The sequence below is a fragment of the Pholis gunnellus genome (assembly GCF_910591455.1).
Source record: "Pholis gunnellus genome assembly, chromosome: 5".
Taxonomy (NCBI): Eukaryota; Metazoa; Chordata; class Actinopteri; order Perciformes; family Pholidae; genus Pholis; species Pholis gunnellus.
Window position 1 is genome coordinate 27,997,754 of NC_136531.1, and position 13,396 is coordinate 28,011,149.

The window sequence follows — 13,396 nt, forward strand, 5'->3', positions numbered from 1 at the left end:
AATGATTCCTGTTTGTCTGATTGTGTACAAAATATTTCCTAAAAAAAAATTCTACTTTATTCACAAAGTTTTCGAGGGCAAACAAAAAATAAATAAAAATAACATCAACACATTTGATGCCAAAGTTATCCAATTTCACACAGTGATAGTGTGCAGTGTCTTCTTTTGTTACACATTGTATTTCTGAGGGAATTAGCTTTATCAATTATTTTCAAATGAAATATAAGATATATAAACTTTTTTATTTGAATTTCTTTTAAAATAGTTTTCATCTTCATTTGAGAGCAACTACAAAAGTCTTTATTTGTTCCTCCTTAGACTCACTGGGATTCTTTTCTTTTTGGAACTCTACCAAATGTTATTTCACAATGACATGGAGGGAAAACATGCAGCACTGGTTATCTAAATGATCTGGGGTCAAGTAATTCAAAGATAGTTTAACCTTTCAAATCTGTTCAAAATGTGATTCCTGCAAAAAGCGACTGGCCACTGTGTTATTTTTTATGCTGATTGTACGTTTTGGTTAAATATTGTGCGGTGGATCTGATCCTTCACTTCCACCCACACACATCAATTTTCGACCACAAAAGAGAGGCTTCGTACAATATGTTATGAATGGGGACAGGCAGCACACACAGCTTAGTAGAGCCAGCCCATGATAATGCATTAGTGTGAACATTGACTGTATTTTCCCTGTAGAGCCTCATTGTTGCCCGTTTTCACAAAGCAATCAACAACAACATCTAAATGACAAAATACAGCATCTGTATTAGCTTGTTTACCATTTCTGGGCTGCAGCTACACCTAATATGATTTCACATTACCTGGACCACTTGCACATTCTGCAGTTTAGATGATAGCGAGGAGGCGAAAGGATAAATAATGTACATGAATTGATGGAGAGGAATGCTACACTTGTCGATGGCTTTGAATAACTTATTACGTTCGGATCAATACTGCTCTGCCGTGAGGGAGACGCTACTCTGTTTTCCTCTCACTCGGGGCACATGTAGCATGCTCTGAAACAAATCACTGACGGCCACTCGAGGCCTCTCTTCAACTGGCTCATTAGTTCAGATTTAACAAGGGCATCAGTGCAAAATTATTGTTTTCCCTCGCTGTTCAGACCGAATGTCTGACATGAAGGATGATAAGGATGGTGAAACTTCTTTTTTCCTTTTGTAGTTTCCCTCAAATCGAGAATTATCATTGATGGATCTCTCAGGTCTATTCTTACAAGGTTTAAAGGTGTAAAATACGAGATTGGGAGCATTTCTTTTGCCTCTCAATGGCTCTCAACATGCGACGGCTGAGCTGGCGGCTCGCAGCTAACAGCGCTAACAGCGCTTAAATTGAAAAATATGGCAAGAGTGCTGACAGAGCTCACAGGGTTTACCTGAGGGGGAACTGCAGGGTGGGCATTAAGCTTCCGCTATCTGCTCTTTTTTTCTTTCTTTCAGTTAGTAAGTAGTTAATGGTTATGGATTAGAACAAAGGCAGGTCTTGCAGATGGAATTCACGTAGACATTAACATACTCTATCAATACTGTTAACTGTAGCTCAGTACATACAGTGGTCCCATGGGGCATTCACCAGAGCCAGAGGGTAATATTGTGGAAAGCAATGAGAATAAAACATTTTGCAATATGGCCATTGGTCAGAGAAATATAGATTTACTGATTTGGAGTGTTTGCCCTGGTTAACTAGGACTGGTGGTGGTTGCTGAAGATTCTGAACTACAAAGCTGAGACACTTCTGGATTACCATGGTGAAGTTATATTTACAATCGTGTTAAGGGAAGACTTTAGAGCCTGATCTACTCCCAAGTGGACGTGTACATTGCAGACACCACAAACACCAGGACGCGCTCCACACGCGTTCCACACATGCACAGTAGATCGGCGTCTACAGGAAGACCTATTCCATGGATGTAGTGTAGTCTGTATGATGATGTTTGCACAGAATCTACATGTACACCCTCTGATGACAAAATTTAAGTCAAGCGGATGCAGTAAGTATAATACTGGCTTTTCTTAAGGAGATTGGTCTGACTCCAAACTCACAGCAACACTACTGTGTAACATTTACCAGCCTCAGCACCGAGCAACTACTACTGTATCAGCTACTGCTGGTTTCTCTGCTGTCTTTGTAGAGCATACGATGTGTGAAACCTTGCACTTTAGTAGAAACCTCTACTTTAATGATGGGCTTTCTCCAAAGTGATTCATTTCTCAAACACAGCCACTCATCAGTGATTTCAATGGAAACGGCACCATTGCAAGAAAAAAAGAGCTGTTAAAAAATGTTGAATAGAGAAGACACAGCTCTTGTTTCTACTGGGACAATATCATACAGTCTGATTCACATTACGAAGGCATTTGCAGCACACAATCTTTAGCAAACTTTCTTACTTACTCTGTCACACACAAACACATAGACCTGTACTTCTATCTTTGTGAGGACCCTCATTGACATAATGCATTCCCTAGCCCCTTACCTTCACCTTATCATTAACCATCACAACTAAACTTATCTGGTCTTGAAGTGAGGACCATACAAAATGTCCCAACTTTCTATAATTGTCCTCACTCTGTTTAACTGTTGGTTAAAAATTAATTTTCAAGTAAATTCAATTCTATCTGTGTAGCCCAATATCACAGATCACAAATTGGCCTCAGAGTGCTTTACAATGTATATACCGTGTCTGGACCCTGGCATTGGATAATAACAGGGAAAATAAGGAAGCAACATCAGGGAGAGCAACAGAGGATAGACAGAAGTGTAATAGATATGTCATGGGTAGAGAATGAACAACATCATAGAATTACAACACAGACAATCCATATGACAGAAATGATACTGAGAGTAGTATTTGCAGCAGTGGATAGAATAGAATAATAATAATAATAATAATAAAAGCAGTAATAGTAATAGAAATGTGAATACACACACACACACACACACACACACTTGCGTAAACACCTTACCCTGCACCAGCGTGTAGAAGGAGTCTATTGATGACAGGTTGGTTGTGATGGAAACGTCCTCATCCCTCCCTGACGTCTCAATGTCCACAGCAACAGCCCCTGACGACATGTCGCCGTGGAGATTGGTCACCACGCCGGTGGGGAAGGTCACATTAGTCAGACGACCCTCACTGTCATAGCTACAAGGACAGTGAGGGATGCAGGGAAGGGGGAATAAAGGGACATTAGTGTCTATTACTGTAATGTGCTTTATGGAACCCTGTAGAAAAAAAAATACTCTACATCACACACACACACACACACACACACACACACACACACACACACACCTGAATGTGCTAGACCTGGTTATAAAGAATAGCAATTTCAGAGGAGGTGGAATGAAAACTGGATATACTCAGCAGGAGGAAGAGCTTGAATTCCAATTAATCTAATTCGAGAAAGTCAATGAATTACTCAGTTATGAGACTAGGTTTTCAATTATTTAATGTCTCGTCAGAAGACTAATCGTTCGGTGTCCACTGGTCCAACTAAAGCTTATGTCTCGACATAAACTAGAGGAGACAGGGAAGAAATCAAAGAGTGTATGTTATAAATCTATTCGTTCAGATTGATGTTGCCCACTTTGAGGTGATTTGTGCAGGTGGAGATCATAGGAGCTGATGCGATTGTCAGAAATGCTTTCTCAATGCCATGAAACCATTAAGAGCTAAAATAATTCTTAGTAACTTGGTAAAGTACCTGTAGATGGCTTATGAAATACAAAAACCCAACTTTATTGTTTGTTTTGTTTTTGCCTTTTGATTTCCAGCCTTCCATTATCACACAGCAGACATGTGCCCACATATAAACAGAGTAATGCTGCTCACTCATAGAAGGTCGTCCAGCCTATTTGGAGGCTTTTGGTAGCGAGCAAGCCACTGTTGCCATGGTAACTAAACAAGACCAGTTCCTGACCCTGAGCCGTGAGAGTCTTCAGACCACCGTTAGTCCCGATGGTCAGCCAGATGACCTATACACACACAAAAAGAGCAACAGCCACAGTAGAACATGGTTACGTGTTGGGAGTGTACCAGTCCTCTCTTACTTCATGTCAGCCGTCGTCTCAGACAGTAAACATCAACGTTTGCTTCATTTAAATATGAATGTTGTGTTAAAACAGTGTTTCCTTGAAACTTTAGTGAGAAGCACAATAAAGATAAAACAACAATAAGTGGTCCATTTGCTGGCTGAATGCAGGTGTTTTGATCACTGTAACTTCTGCAGCATGGCAAAAGACTTGCTCATCTCACCTGGTTGTCAGGGGCAACCACACGTACAGGCATCCTGTTGGTATCTCTACGGATACGGAGGGTATTCCCGCTACTGTCTGTCACCGCGGTTACATCCTCCTCATTGCTGAGAGTGAAGGAATGGAGGGTGGTAAATGACAAAGTGAAAATGAAGTTTGAAAAGAAGGACAACAATGAAGAAAGTGCCGAAACTAAATGTATTTCAAATGTAACAAATATTTCAAAGCAACTATGTGTTCATTTCCACACAAACCAACCTGTAGCTGAAGTTGTATTTATAGTCCCCAGTGACCAGAGACATGGTGAACTGGTGAGTCCCATTCCCATCAAACACATAGAGCTCTTGGGAGGCTGGAGAGGCCACTTCATAGGAGCTGGGACCTGAAGCCAGAGAGCCTGAAGACACACAGACAAGCAGATGGACAGACCTGTGATTGCTGTATCATTTACTGTATCTTCTTTTTTACTATACATATATTTATATATATATATATTATATTATATACGTTGGGAAATATCTGGGACAGTTCTGCTGACCAGCTTGTGCAGCAATCAGAGCCTCAGATCCTCCATTGAGTCTGCCTTGCCAGTGTGTAGCCACTGTTCAAACCTAAAGGTCATTGTTGTACAATTACTGGGTAGTGTGCAGGATCCTTACAGGCCCAAATATGAATCCATGTGGTCCACATACCATGTAATACATACGTCACGGCATGCAAATAAATGGAGATGCCTCATAACACATGAACTCTACCATGATTTTTTTCCATCTTCTTTATTCAAATTTTTGATGGGGGACAACATAAGTGTATTACACAGGATAGATTTCAAGAAAAGTATGGAAATACTCTGCCATTAAAAACAGTACAGTTCCCCATATTATTAGCACCGATACTTTATTAAGGTGTTTTGAAAAGAGCCATATTTACACTGCAAAAGTGTTCTTGCCGACTTTCCACGGCTGGTCGACAAAGCAGACAAATACGCCACTTAAGTACTGTAGCCCAGGGTTATGAATTATGCCCATACTTATGAAGGGAAACGATAATAACAGGGAGGCTACGGCGTCTGAAACAAGACTGCAACCTCTTTGTTGCTCCCACTATGTCAACGGTAGCAGCGGCCCACTACAGATTCACATATTCCGTTCTGACCTTTCACAATAAAAGCCCTGGACATATACACTGCATCACTGCTTACGGGAGGGCTACTTCAGATTCAGATTCAACTTTATTGTCATAGCACAGAGTACAAGTACTTAAATTCACTCATAGCATTTCACAAAGGGAACTCAACAAAATAGCTTACAGTACTGCTCCCTCTTCTTTAGAAGTAGCAGGGAGACATGTGAGGTGGAGAGGTGTGAATGTGTAGCGGATCTAAAGAAGAGCTTCACCAGTCCTGGTTGGATATTAAAATAGATTATGAAAAAATAAGTATGAACGCACTATGGTACAAAAATTCACTCTTGTTTATGGCTTCTTTTCACACCCTCCACTGCCTTGCATTGTCAAAATATATCTCCTCCGCGAATCGCCACCTTACCGTGGTGGAGGAGTTTGCGTGGCTCAGTGATCCTGGGAGCTATGTTGTCCGGGGCAGTAGCCCCTGGTAGGGTCTCCCAAGGCAAACAGGTCTCAGGGGAGAGCCCAGACTAAGAGCGGTTCAAAAGAACCCCAATGATAAGCAGCCCACGGACTTCAGCCACCTCGCCCGGACCAGGGCAACCGGGGCACCCTCCCGGAGCCAGACCCAGGAGAGGAGCTCGTCGGCGAGCGTCTGGTGGCCGGGCCTTCGCCCATGGGGCCCGGTCGGGCTCAGCCCGAAGAAACAACATGGAGCAGCCACCCTGTGGACCCACCACCCGCAGGGACAAACATCGGGGTCGGGTGCAATGCAGACCGGGCGGCAGGTCAGGCCGGAGGCCTGGGCGAGCCGATTGCCGGCAGCATAGACTAGCTCTAGGGACGTGGAACGTCACCTCACTAGCGGGGAAAGAGCCAGAGCTGGTGCAGGAGGTGGAGCGATACCAGCTAGATATAGTTGGACTCACCTCCACACACAGTACTGGCTCTGGAACCAAGCTCCTGGAGAAGGGTTGGACTTTGTCCTTTTCCGGAGTTGCCCAAGGTGAGAGGCGCTGGGCGGGAGTGAGGATACTCACGAGCCCCCGGCTGAGCGCCGCTGTGTTGGAGTTCTCCCCAGAGAACGAGAGGGTCGCCTCCATGCGCCTACGGGTTGCGGGAAGCAAGGCTCTGACTGTGGTTTGTGCTTATGCACCAAACAGCAGTTCAGAGTATCCGGCCTTCTTGGAGTCGGTGGGAGGGGTCCTGGAAAGGGTGCCGCCTGCCGACTCCATAGTTCTCCTGGGGGACTTCAACTCACGTGGGCAATGACGGAGAAACCTGGCGGGGGGTGATTGGGAGGAACGGCTTGCCCGATCTGAACCCGAGTGGTGTTTCGTTATTGGACTTCTGTGCTAGCCATGGTTTGGCCATAACGAACACCATGTTCGAACATAAGGTGGTTCATAAGTGTACCTGGTACCAGAACACCTTAGGCCGGAGATCAATGATCGACTTTGTAATCGTATCATCTGATCTGCGGCCGTATGTCTTGGACACTCGGGTGAAGAGAGGAGCAGAGCTGTCAACTGATCACCATCTGGTGGTGAGTTGGATCAGATGGCAGGGGAACCGGTTGGAAAGACCCGGCAAGCCCAAACGTATAGTGAGGGTGAACTGGGAACGTCTGGCGGAGGACCCTGTCCGGGAGGTCTTTAACTCCCACCTCCGGAAGAACTTCTCACACATCCCGAGGGAGGTTGGGAACATGGAATCCGAATGGACCATGTTCAAAGCCTCTATTGTGGACGCGGCCGCTAGGAGCTGTGGCCGGAAGGTCATCGGTGCCTGTCGTGGCGGCAACCCGAGAACCCGGTGGTGGACACCAGAGGTGAGGGAAGCCGTCAAGCTGAAGAAGGAGGCCTTCAGGGCCTGTTTGGCCCAGGGGTCTCCTGAAGCAGCTGAGAGGTACCGGGAGGCCAGAAGGACTGCAGCTGCGGTGGTCGCGGGTGCTAAAACTCGGGCATGGGAGGAGTTCGGGGAGGCCATGGAGAAGGACTTTCGGTTGGCCTCAAAGAGGTTCTGGCAAACCATCCGACGGCTCAGGAAGGGAAAGCAGGGCCTACCCCAGGCTGTTCTCAGCAGGGGGGGGAACTGTTGACCCGGACGGGGGACATCGTCGGGCGGTGGAAAGAACACTTTGAGTAACTCCTAAACCCGACCAACATGTCCTCTGCAGAGGAGGCAGCGCCTGAAGACCTGGGGGGCTCACCCATATCCCTGGCAGAGGTCGCTAAGGTAGTCAAAAAGCTCCTTGGTGGCAAGGCGCCGGGGGTGGATGAGATCCGCCCTGAGATGCTGAAGGCGCTGGACACTGTTGGGCTGTCTTGGCTGACATGCCTCTTCAGTGTCGCATGGGGGTCGGGATCAGTGCCCATGGACTGGCAGACCGGGGTGGTGGTTCCCATTTTCAAAAAGGGGGACCGGAGAGTGTGCTCGAATTATCGGGGTATCACACTACTCAGCCTCCCGGGGAAAGCTTATGCCAGGGTGCTGGAAAGGAGGCTCCGACCATTTGTTGAACCTCGGATTCAAGAGGAGCAGTGCGGATTCCGTCCCGGCCGTGGAATAGTGGACCAGCTCTTCACCCTCGCAAGACTACTGGAGGGGTTCTGGGAGTTTGCCCAACCAGTCTACATGTGTTTTGTGGACTTGGAAAAGGCTTTCGACCGGGTCCCTCTGGGATTCTTGTGGGGGGTGCTGCGGGAGTATGGGGTGCCGGACCCGTTACAACGGGCTATCCGGTCTCTGTACGACTGCAGTAGGAGCTGTGTCCGCATTCTCGGCAATAAGTCAGACACGTTCCCGGTGGGTGTTGGCCTCCGCCAGGGCTGCCCTTTGTCACCGGTCCTGTTCGTGACTTTCATGGACAGGATTTCTAGGCGCAGCCGGGCGGTGGAGAATGTCAGGTTCGGGGGTCTCGGGATCACCTCTCTGCTATATGCAGACGATGTGGTCCTGTTGGCCTCCTCGGATCTTGACCTCCAGCATTCATTGGGGCGGTTTGCAGCCGAGTGTGAAGCGGCGGGGATGAGAGTTAGCACCTCCAAATCCGAGGCCATGGTGCTCTGCCGGAAACCGGTGGATTGCTCCCTCCAGGTGGGGACGGAGTGCCTACCTCAAGTGAAGGAGTTTAAGTATCTCGGGGTCTTGTTCACGAGTGAGGGTAAGATGGAGCGGGAGATCGACAGGCGGATCGGTGCGGCTGCAGCAGTAAAGCAGGCGCTGCACCGGACCGTCTTGGTGAAGAGAGAGCTGAGCCGGAAGGCAAAGCTCTCAATTTACTGGTCGGTCTACGTTCCTACCCTCACCTATGGTCACGAACTCTGGGTCGTGACCGAAAGGACAAGGGTACAAGCGGCCGAAATGAGTTTCCTCCGTAGGGTGGCCGGGCTCAGCCTTAGAGATAGGGTAAGGAGCTCGGACATCAGGAGGGAACTTGGAGTCGAGCCGCTACTCCTTCGCATCGAAAGGAGTCAGCTGAGGTGGTTCGGGCATCTGATTAGGATGCCACCTGGACGCCTCCCATTGGAGGTTTTCCGGGCACGTCCAACTGGGAGGAGACCCCGGGGAAGACTCAGAACACGCTGGAGGGATTATATCTCCCAGCTGGCCTGGGAACGCCTCGGGATCCCCCAGTATGAGCTGGAAAATGTTGCGGGCGAGAGGGAAGTCTGGGTCAGCCTGCTTGGCCTGCTGCCACCGCGACACGACCCCGGATAAGCGGAGGAAAATGGATGGATGGATGGATGGATGGATGGATGGATGGATGCTTGGTTTTTTGATATATGAAAAAAATGATAATTTTAAGTTACACGTTCTGTTGTTGTCTTTAGGTTTTTGCCGTGGTATCGTTTCATATCAGCATCGAGATACTTGAGGCAGGTATCGCTTCAAAGCCATCATTTTGGTATTGTAACAACACTAACAGTATAAACATACCAGTAGGTGGCTGGTTGCATCGTATAGCTCGAATCCGGATGTTTCCCAGATCAGCCATGTACAGCGTCCCATCCGGAGACACCACCAAAGACGAAGGACTATTAAGCCTTGCGTCTTTAGCATAGCCCTCTCCTGTTTGATAGCAGTCACAGTTGGCATCGTTCTGCAAGACAGAGGGAGGTCGGGAGTGGGGTGAGGGGTGGGTAGGGTGACAGACAATGACATTACATGAGCAATTCAACTTGGCTTATATAATGGAGAAGTGGGCACCATCAAGAATTCAACTGGTGAAAAACTCTCATGAATCAAATGTTCTTTATTGTGTTATATTACTAATATATTAATGTTGACTAGATACTAGCTGCAGTGACTGTGCTATTGTTTTACAATTAAAGTACATATATTCTATATTAAATTGTATTCATATAATTATTTGACTGCTACACATTTATTGTGGGTTTGCTGACCTGGACTGTACTATCATGAACCAATCAAGATTAAGATATAAAATGAAGAAATAAAAGAAGGACATGGAGAATGCTTTTCAATGTCAGCTCATCTGTATGTAAGGGGGATGTGGTACAGACCTTGCAGTCACAGTCAGATGGCTCTCCAGCTAGAGGGGTCATTTCTCCATCAGTCGACACCTGGTGGGGTGAAAGTCACAAATAGACATTTTGCAACAGAAGGGTTCAAAAGAAGATTCAAAGTTGTGCTTCCTTGATGCAAAAATTGTTCATCTGTTAATCAGGAACTTACTGCACATGAATGTACCGTATACTGTATTTGCTGAAGATTACCTGTCGGATCCGGTGGATTTTCTTTTCGTCTGTCTCTGCGATGTAGAGGACACCGCTGTAGGACAAAGCGATGGCTGTAGCTCCCTCTAGCATGGTCTGGACCGCTCTCTTCCCCATAGTATATTCTATGCCAGGTACCTGGCAGTGCATGGGACGACCTGCCACGATACGAACCTGAACACATACATTTGCAAAGTTGTTTCTAGCTGCTAGCAAAAGTTGATTTACGAAACTAATATTTCATGAAAAAAGGCACATGTAACAGGACATTTGTAAAACATGGACTGTGGTTTATGTGGGTACCTGTCTATTTTCAGTGATCTGCAACACAACGTTGTTGTCCAGGACGTAGATGGAGTTATCCATGGGATTGATGGCTAGATCTGTGGGCCATTCTAACCGAACCTGGATGTTATGATGAGGGGAGAAGACAGAGAGAGTTTCACATGCTACCCTGACAATATACTTCCATTAAACTATACTGTATTTTGCTATCTGATCCTGTTGATTCTAATACTGATATAGGGAGTATTTCATGGTTTGATAATGACAGATGGTTTAAAAATGATGTAAATAAAATCAAAACCTTCATGATCTCTAGGTCTGCTGCCTCAGTAAAGAGAAAACAGGGACAGTTCAACTGGACTTGTTAAAACTACAGAGGACTGAGGGGGCATCTGTGACAGTAAATACACCCTCCGGATCAGGTTTACATGACATAAGGAGTTATTTTAAAGTACTTCAAATCTAAAGAAATAAATCTGGATGTGTTGTTTACATTAAATGTCTTCGATAAACTATGTCTATACCCACAACATGGGGTGTTTTTAATATCAGCCAGTTTATATATTGTCTACTAAATGTCCCCTTTGTTCAAATGCTGCATTCACAAACATTAAAGTGACTGTATGCTGAACTTGAAAAAGAACTACATGAATCTACAGAAAGCTGTAGTTGAACATGTGTGGGCTGTCAGTTCCACAAGTGAACTCAAGAGGTCAACTAGATAACTGCCAGAAGTCAAACTGAGCTAAAGTCTGCAGTGGAGAAAACACGGTCAGAGTTCAGATAAGTGCAACTCTGCAAGAAATGCCCCCAAACCATGATCCTGTGCCCACAAAACAAAGACCACAACACACACACTCTCCCTCTATCTCTCTCTCTCTAACACACACACACACACACACACACCTTAGGCCTTGTTTAATCTTTTCCTTAAGGTCTAATACTTGACACTTGCCCTGTGTGTGTGTGTGTGTGTGTGTGTGTCTGTGTACGTAGGTGGTGTTCTTTCCATTCTGAAGTCCATACCATGTATGAAAGATTGTACATTCTCACTAAAAACAAGCTGTAAAAATAAAAATATTTTTTTTCCCTTCTTCTATCTTACTCTCTGTCTCTTCTTATTTTTGCCAGTCTGATGAGTTTCTAAGATGAATTAAGGAAAAGTCAGTAACTAGATCTTAATCGTTCCTATCAACTGGATTGAATCTCAATCGTAGAGACCTGCAACTAATTTACGTTTACTGGAAACATTTAAATCCAATGCAAGTGTGATATTGTTTTATATATATATACAGGAAAGCAATCAGAGTCTGATGGGTGCCCAGAGCAAACTTAGGTACTCCTTGAATGTTACCTGTCTTATGTGCATGCTGGTGTCACAGGTCAAAGGTCGTGCAGAGGTCAGGTCATTGCTGCCCAGCACTGTGGAGATGATTCCATTACGATCCACTTTCCTGATCATAGTCCCATCCACAAAGTAAATCAAACCGTTTCTATCAACTGCGACGCCTGTAGGGAACACAAACACAAACACAAACTTCAGTATATAGTTGTCCAGTTGATTATCAATACATCAACTTTCTGAAAATGAAAGTGAGGTATTTCTCCTGTGGGGGAGTCCGGAAAACAATCAGTAAACGAGCTACGCAAAAAAGATCAGGACAAAAACTATTCAGAAGGATAGCCTGTTGTTTGAACATTTGCAAACTGCTTTGAGTGAGATGGAAGCACAAAGGGGCCTATGAACTGTATGTAACAAGCCTTTTAGAATTAGTATTAATGAGTATCAGTATCAGAATCAATGTAAAGGCACAAGACGTTTAACAAAACAAATGAAAATTACCTAGATTTCTATTCAATTCCATCTCTAGGTTTCAGGAGTGGAGTTAAATGCAGTACTGTATGTGTATGTAGGTCAGGAGGCCTATCGATTAAATGTGAACGTACAGTAACAGCCTAAAAAGTGTAAAATAAGCACGTCATCATGGCTACAACACACAAGGTTCATGCTTGCATAACCAATCAGTCAGTGTGTTTTCATTCAGTGATAATGACTCATTTAGAATATGTTCCCATCCAGACTTAAAGCAATGATGTTATGCCAACCATTAGTGACACTTGCAAATGCAGGGGAGCCTCCAATTTGCATAACATCTTTATTCAGCCACATTTATTGTCAGGGACATTGATGCCGTTGAGCTTTGAGGTGCAATAAACACAGACCCAGTTGTGAAGGACCTATATCATCACTGTGGTAGCGGTATTCCCATGTTGCCAATTAAGTAGGAGATGGAAGAGTTTATGTGAATGGATGTGTGGAGTTGGGACTGTTTGGTGGACGGAGCAATTGGTCCTTCGCTAAGCCCCACCCAAGCTGTTAGAGCTACGTTACCATGGAGCCCACACTGTCACTAACTGCTTAATTATTATCTATTTTTGGGAAGCAGTTTCCGAGAGAAGAAGACAGAAGGGTCTACAATATGTGTTTGAAGGATCTATCCAGGATGTCAAACTGATTCAGCAGTGAAAACAGGTTGAAAAGATAAAGATAGAAGCTATCATTTTTCGTTCTTTATTAATACCTGTTGTGCTATTATTGTTAAAGCTCTCTCTCTCTCTCTCTCTCTCTCTCTCTCTCTCTCTCTCTCTCTCTCTCTCTTTCAACCTAACAGGTCGAGGCAGATGGCTGCCCACCCAGAGCCCAGTTCTGCCCAAGGTTTCTACCCGTTAAAGGGGAGTTCCTTCTTCTCGCCCCGGGGACTTTGAACGTTTCAGTACAGCTCTACAAAATTCTAGCGCAACTAGGATGATTTTCTAAGGATAAGAAAGCTGATGGAATTCCTATGTTCCCTTTTCTAAATGTCAAACCAAATATGTGTGATGGGACAAACTTCCCACTCCAGGCCATGATTTGAATTAAGTATGAGTGTACAGGTCAAACTTTTGTGCCCTTGTTTCTGAACTAG

The 13,396-nt window shown here is 45.2% G+C and overlaps 1 protein-coding gene across 1 annotated transcript in view; it reads right to left on the reverse strand.

Annotated features, from left to right (window-relative positions):
- tenm3 (teneurin transmembrane protein 3) overlaps positions 1-13,396 on the reverse strand; it is a gene marked incomplete at its 5' end in the record, with an annotated part of 247,755 nt that overhangs the window by 22,636 nt on the left and 211,723 nt on the right. Inside the window, 9 exons of the mRNA XM_079160005.1 lie at positions 2,988-3,166; positions 3,857-3,999; positions 4,280-4,385; positions 4,537-4,675; positions 9,346-9,508; positions 9,933-9,992; positions 10,146-10,319; positions 10,449-10,550; positions 11,785-11,939. Of these exons, the coding sequence (XP_079016131.1) occupies positions 2,988-3,166; positions 3,857-3,999; positions 4,280-4,385; positions 4,537-4,675; positions 9,346-9,508; positions 9,933-9,992; positions 10,146-10,319; positions 10,449-10,550; positions 11,785-11,939 (1,221 nt within the window). The remainder of the gene's footprint in view (positions 1-2,987; positions 3,167-3,856; positions 4,000-4,279; positions 4,386-4,536; positions 4,676-9,345; positions 9,509-9,932; positions 9,993-10,145; positions 10,320-10,448; positions 10,551-11,784; positions 11,940-13,396) is intronic.